At 44.7% G+C, this 7,383-nt stretch overlaps 1 protein-coding gene across 1 annotated transcript; it reads left to right on the top strand.

The window, feature by feature from the left end:
- Nucleotides 1-1,996: 1,996 nt before the first annotated feature.
- Nucleotides 1,997-2,476, top strand: LOC147881814 (phenylacetaldehyde reductase-like). The gene has a single exon (XM_087401456.1). It carries the CDS (start codon nt 1,997-1,999, stop codon nt 2,474-2,476), a length of 480 nt encoding a protein of 159 aa, XP_087257582.1.
- The last annotated feature ends 4,907 nt before the right edge of the window (nt 2,477-7,383 follow it).

Genomic DNA, 7,383 nt, shown 5'->3' with positions numbered 1-7,383 from the left:
CCTCCTCTATGACACTCCTAAGTGTCAGGATATGATCCATGGTCCCATGGTCACGTCAAAAGCCTACTTGTTCATCTGCTCTGAGTCCCTGCATCTCTGCATAGCGATTGACATCCATATCTAGCACCAAAGCATATATCTTGGACATGACATGCTCGATCATAAAGGTCCTATAGTTACTTGGATCCATGGGATCCCCTGCCTTGTGGATAGGTGTGATAGTGTTGAGGGTCCAATGGCATGGGAAGCCAAGACAAACTGCTTCATTTTAATAGCTTCGCAAGGATAGGGGCCAGGATATCAATCCCTTGTGCAACAAACTCGGTGCATAATCCCTCATGATCCTTTGCTCAGCCATTATGAAGCTTCATGATCGCATCTTTGGTGTCCCCCTTAGTGAAAAGAATGCAGGAGGTAGGTCGTGGTATGTGCTAGAGATTAGGTGTGGGCGGGTCGAGGATGTCATAAAGTGTGCAGGCATAGTTGTGCCAAACTTGAGTGTCTCTTAGTGGTGATGGGGACCACCGTTCAAGAAATCATCACCGAAAGTCTTTGGAATTATATCTGAGAAGAATGTTCAAAAATTCATCCTCATTTTGGCAAACTAGATGGCGACACTCGTGTAACGTGTCTGGTTCACTTGGTAGGCCATGTTGGGATTCAAATCAAAGTTGTCGGTGAAGAGCCTTACACTCATCATCGTACCACCTATTACATGGCATGTGCCCTAAAGATGGTGGACAGTTAGAACATGTGGTTGTTGGAAACAAGCAAGCTGAGCAAAATGGAGACAAGAAGATGGACACAAATGAAGAACTGTCTCATAGAATGAAGAGAAATGAGGGCCATATGTAGGCTACCTCTACATCCATACTGACATCATAGATGACCTCATACCAAAGGCCACCAAGCTCCTAGAATCTCTCCCCTATCCTCTAGAAGCATCTAGCTCCATCTAACACACCTAACTGCCCCTCTAGCACACACATAGGATCACAAGTGTGCCTATGGAGAGGCAGGACATTGACAAACCCCAACAAACCCACCCTTAAGGGATTGCCTCATGCTATGTCAAGGATACAGCTAGTACAAGGTGTCACATGCCATCTCATGGTGGTCATGAATCTATCAATGGCTAGGATCTCAAGCTAGCAAGGGTTCCCATGGGTGTAAGGTATACAGAGTGGGGAACACAACCCCCCTAATGGTTATCTCCCTTGCATGTACAAACAAAATGTCTGCAAGAGGTACCATGAGGGCAAAAAACAAAACCCCCCCTAATGGTTATCTCCCCTGCATGTACAAACACAAGTCTGCAGGAGGTACCAAGGGGACAACACATACTCACATGGTCTACATCATAGGTGACCAGAGGTGAGGACAAAGAACTCACAGTTTATTACAATCATTTTGGAGGACTATCCAGGCATAGTACCTTGACAACTAGGGGAGATACAAGTGGAGCTCAAAAACATACTCATCATCTCATGGATGATGTGGGCTTGACAAGAAGCCTCTTCTTGTAGCAAAGCAAAATATCCATGTCAAGGCAAGGTCTTACCACATGGGCAGTTTTACTAGCAAGCCAAGCTATTATGATGACAGTTTTGAGAAGCTGAAGATCATGGTTTAGATTGATGTCATCTCCAAAGATCGAGTCCTTTCCATCTTCCCTCTTGACATACGTCTCCAAAGATCGAGTCCTTTCCATCTTCCCTCTTGGCATATGACAGTCCTAATCTCGACTTCCCTTCCATAAGTATACCCACCCCCGAATTTGTATCAAGACCAGAGAAGCCACCCATCACCGGTGCTAGCGACAGTCCTATCAGCAACCCGTCTGGACCATTTCGTTTATCAAAGAGTTGAAATTCGCCTGTCTACTTCACCGTTAGCGTCTCCCGGAGTGAAAGAACGCTTGCAGCTTGCTAAAGTCAATCTTATGGACTACTGTAGTCTATCAGAGCTATTCACAGGCTGTGACGGAATTTTTTACATGCCCTCTCCGAACTATGACATAAATGGGAACCAAGACTACCCAGCTGAAATTATTAATAATGAGGTCAGGGGTGTGCTTAACCTCGTGGAGTCTTGTGCCAATACAAAACTCATCCTCACCTCATGCTTATCATTTGTTATGTGGAACAAGCAATACTATTCTACTGGTGTTGTCCTTGACGAGAGAAATTGGAGCGATTTAGACTTTTACAGAAAGGAGAAGATGTGGTCTGCGTTATGCAAGACACTGGCAGAGAAGGCTGCTTGGGCTTTGGCTAGGGATAGGGGATTGGACCTTGTGGTCATGAACCCAGCGATGGTTGTTGGACCCAACGTATCGAGTAGGGAGAATCTTGAGGGAGTTGGTCTTGTGGTTGCTGCTACTGCTTTTTACCAAAGAGGCCTCCAAAAAGGCAAGGAGGAGGAGGAGGAGGAAGAGGAGGGGGCAGATGCCATAGCTGAGGGCCGCGAGGTCTGATGAGCAAAAGACGATGCAAAGAGTGAGAGTGAGCAATGGGAGAGAGGAGAAGATGATGATGAGGTGGTGGGATCAGGCTCAAGGAGGCTGGTACTGCTCTAATACCATGTTGGAAACGAGCAAGCTGAGCAAAATGGAGACAAGAAGATGGACACAAATGAAGAACTGTCTCATAGAATGAAGAGAAATGAGGGCCATATGTAGGCTACCTCTACATCCATACTGACATCATAGATGACCTCATACCAAAGGCCACCAAGCTCCTAGAATCTCTCCCCTATCCTCTAGAAGCATCTAGCTCCATCTAACACACCTAACTGCCCCTCTAGCACACACATAGGATCACAAGTGTGCCTATGGAGAGGCAGGACATTGACAAACCCCAACAGTGGTGTATGGGAAGGCATGAAGGATAACTTCTTGTAGTGATTGGCTAATCAACATAGCCTAGTCCTCTAAGAGGGGTATGTGGTCAATATAGGTGAGTAGAGTGTAGCCATGCAGAGTATATGGGTGAGAGGCTGTGGGCAAAGTGTATGTCCTGATAGGTAGTGTAGGTGGTGGTGTGGTGAGTGGTAGAGCAAGACGGGGAGTGGTGATATTAAAGAAGAGATATGTGTGATTAGCCCCAGGTGGTGGTGGTGAAATGGAGAAGTCTTGGATGTGTGAAATGAAGGCAGAGGATCCCAAGATATAATCAACTACCCTAGACCCCCCTCCATGTGGAAAGTAGGTAAAACCGCTAGAGGAGGGCCATCACTCAAGACCATTATAGATAATGAGATCATGTGCCATACCTAGATCTAGTAGTGCATGTCCGTAAGAAGTGATAGGGGCCAAGACACTCATGATATGTCAGTGTCAACAAGATCTATGTCGGGATGTAAAACAACATCCTCTCGAAAATCTAGTAGTGGCACCTGACGTGCTCCTATCCTCGTGTTGAAGTCCCCCACTAGGAGAACATCTCTGTGGCTCGAGAAATTCATGATATCATGCTAGAGGGGTGTATATGGTGATGTCTCAGCCTCCTCCCGTACTGCTGCCCTGGCAAAATGTGAGGTCTTTGGTGGGAAGTAGCAAATCGCTATGAAGAGATCACGGCTAGTCGTGTCATAGTTGGATCCAAAGAAACCTAGAATGTGGATCTCTCCTCTCCATTGAAATCGCCCCAATAAGAGATGATCTATATAAGACTACTACTCCTCTTGATCCTCGTACTCCACATGTCTCCCTTGGGGATGAGCATTTTCTGAGCGAAATCTTCCGAGCGTCCGAGCGAAGGAAAAAAAAAGCTTCCAACTATGCATAAATATGGCAAAAATCGATCAGAAGAAAACATAGTTTCACTTAGAAATATGCAAAGTATTATAGCAATGCCTATTTTATACAAAAATCTTTAGGTGAATCTGTAGGAATGGTGAGAGCATAATGGGATGGCTTTTGAAGAAACCCACATGTAGAGTAGAGTTCTCTATGAAAATTCCCTTATGATCCTTCTTACAACTTTTACTTAATAGGGGGTGACATTGAAAACCCTCTCTCAACCTATCTTCATGAAAGAGTTTCTTCAAAGAAAACTCATTGAAGCAAGCCATCCAGGTAGTTTCGCCAGCGAAACCCCTTTGAAGCAAGTCTCCCAAGGTAGTTTCGCTGGCGAAACTACCTTGGACAGCACTTTTAAAAGTGACATAACTTTCATATCCAATGTCCAAATATAGTCATTCAACCACTCAAATTGATCGAAACACCCCATTTGAGCACATCTATGAAGTTATATTTTGGAAAATCTTCCATATATAGTATTAAATATTACATGTATTTTATGAGAGTGATATACAAGCCCAAGTTAATACTTATTTATAGTAATTTAAACTTCTTTAGAAACAAGTCCATAAATATGCTATAAAAACACTAAAAAGATATTGCCATATGATATAAATGTGTTAATAAGTAATTATATATGCATAGTATTATTACATTGAGAGTGATTATGAGGAATGTTTCTTAAAGGAATCAACACTTTTTTAAGGTAATAACAGGGGTACAAAGGGATGTCTCTAAATAAGAAAATTATGTTGTGTAAAAATGAATGAGTGACTAGTCTGTATATTTTTATGATAAAGGGATCTAGTTTAGTGAAAATAAAAGTGTAAAAACCATGTTTCCTAAAGAAAAACATTTTTAAAAATCTCTTGAAAAACACGCTCGGATAAACCTACTCATAGGTTTTTGCTCGTAAAATTGAGGCATCCGTCTCCCTTGTCTCCTCCCTATAGGATGACTTCCAAGTGTATCCACTGACCACTGGTAAGGGGCGCTCTGGCCTTTGATGCATCTCTATGTAGAAGACTATGTCTTTTCCTGTGTATGACTCCAAGAAATTCCTTGGCTTGGACCAAAGGGTACCCTAACAGCTCCAAATGGTACAAGCAAGGGTCTCAATATCCTAAGTCTCGTAGATCCCGCCTCCCTATGTGAAGGAGTGGTCAGTTGGTTGGTGAGGTCCGGTGATGAGACATCCACCTACACTACTGCCCACTTCCCCTCTTTGTGAGCCACATCACGCAACTGCAAAAGAGCACGTCTCTCCTTTATCTATAAAGACTCCTATGCTCCCCCTAAACCCTTAGTTCCTCAACCCATAATCTCCATGACCTATGAGGGAGACAAGTTCTCCACCATGTACTCTACTCTAAACCTTGGAACCCCTTCTAACCCTGGAACTGCTTCTAGCCCTAGAACTTCCTTCTAAACCCTAGAACTCCTTCTAACCCTGGAACTCCTTCTAACCCTGGAACCTCCTTCTAAACCTTGGAACTCCTTCTAACCTTGGAACCTCTTTTAAACTCTGGAACCTCCTTCTAAACTTGGAACTCCTAATAATCCTGGAACCCCTTCTAACCCTGGAACCTCCTCCTGACCCTTAAACTCCTCCTAAACCCTACAACCCCCAGTGAAGGCAAAAGCCTTCATTACCTCAACCATGATGATACACGTCCCTTTTACACATGCATGCACTATGTTTGCTCACCACACTTAAGCCTACATCTCTCACCGGAACATGACTTGAGGTCCTAAGCTACACGTATACTACAATCGACAACCCTAATATATTTGTAGGTGACAAAAAGCCTCGGAATCTTGCATACTAAGAACACCTTGCTCTTCCTACAAAAGCCGTAGGGAAGAGACAACATTTGGCACCAAAGTAGACTCAACACAATGATTAGAACGAGGTTCCAGGGTTAGAAGGGGTTCCAAGGTTTAGAAGGAGGTTCCAGTGTTAGGAGTTCCAGGGTTAGAAGGGGTTCCGAGGTTTAGAGTAGAGTACATGGTGGAGAACTCGTCTCCCTCATAGATCATGGAGATTAAGGGTTGAGGAACTAAGGGTTTAGGGGGAGCATAGGAGAGGGAGAGGAAGAAGGTGTAAGAGCATGGGGGAAAGAAGAGAGAGGAGGGAGGAGGAGGAGGAGGGAGGAGGAGGAGGAGCAGGAGGGAGGAGGAGGGAGGAGGAGGAGGAAGGAGGAGGAGAGGGAGAGGATGGGCTGCAAGGATGGAGGAGAGGGGAGGAGGAGTTGCAAGGTTAGGACATGCTTTTGGACGTGGAGTGCAAGGAAGCATGGATACTTGAGACAAATGCTTGGAATACCAAAGTAGACTCAACATTTGGCGCCGCTACCGGGGAGACTAGCGTCTCAAGTAATGAGTAAACATATGCATGTATGTGTAAAAAACAAACTACTTCGAACTTTCATGAACATAACACTCAAGGGCAAGGAGAGTAAAATTTTTTTCCCATTTCTAGCCAAACATATCAACCCCAAGCATCAACCTTGGGGGTAGATGCTCTTTTTGTCATGGTAGGTTCTTGTGTTACCGTCTCTTTTTTCAAGACAGGTCCTTGTGTGACTGTCGTTTGCCTTGAAGATGATGCAGTAGCTAGCTAACCCTCTAAGTTGGAAACAAAGCTTGACTTAAACCTTTTTTATAGATTTCACAAATTTTCAAGACTCCTGGTGCTTGTAGGCCTATAAATCATGCATGGACAATGCGTGAATATTGTGCTAAATTGGTGGGCATGAATTTGTGATGTCAGCATGCCGCAATGCAAATTTGATCTAGACTTAATCACCTAGTGCTGACCATGATTTTTGTGGGTGCATAATGATTTTCCAGGACTAAAGAGTGAGGGTCAAATGTAAGTGGAATTCCTGCCATATGACTAACCTAGACCTAAACTCAAAATGCTCATGCACCTATGGTATTCCCCCCTCAAGTGGATTTTGGGGGAGACTAGCATCGAGCAGCTGCATACTTCAATGACAACCAGGTGGAGAACACATTAAGCTTGCTTGCTATCTCGGATGCCAATGGAGGAGCTTGGCTACCACGCAGGGCATTGATTGAGGCATGGGGCCTCTACTTGTTCCACCCGATGAAGTGCATAGGTTCTTGTGGTGCTACCTCCTTTACGAGGGGCAGGTCGTTACGGTGCTACATCTTTTTGCTTGATGGAGGTACTGGGGCGGGTAGTAGGCATCATTAGCCTCGCCCTTGGCACATTAACTTTTGTGGAGCTGGAGGAAGGTTCTCGTGGGACTACCCCATTGTTAAGGGAAGGTTCTTGTGTAACTCCCTTTATAGCCTTTGTGGACCTCTCTTTGAGCCGTACTATGCATGGGGCCATCATTTGTACTTGGCTTTGGGGGTCCTTTGTTGGGACGGGGGCCATGGTAGGTTCTTGTGTAGCTTCTTTGTTTGTGGAAGTAGGTTCTTGTGGAACTACCTTGGGGACCCTCTCCTTGGTTGACACTCTACTTTGGTTTTGTTAGGTGGCAACAGAGACCGCATCTTTGGTTCGGAGGCCTTGTGTCTTTGGAAGATTTGGAGCTCAGATATGTCAT

The sequence above is a fragment of the Dipteris shenzhenensis genome, chromosome 30, assembly GCF_047967505.1.
Source record: "Dipteris shenzhenensis isolate YYH24624 ecotype China chromosome 30, Dip_SZ_1.0, whole genome shotgun sequence".
Lineage (NCBI taxonomy): Eukaryota > Viridiplantae > Streptophyta > Polypodiopsida > Gleicheniales > Dipteridaceae > Dipteris > Dipteris shenzhenensis.
The sequence above is the reverse complement of the archived record's forward strand: the minus strand, read 5'-3'. Positions and strand labels throughout refer to the sequence as shown.

Bases quoted from the DNA above. Each gene is read 5' to 3' on its own strand.
- LOC147881814 (XM_087401456.1), top strand. From the start codon at position 1,997: ATGCCCTCTCCGAACTATGACATAAATGGGAACCAAGACTACCCAGCT.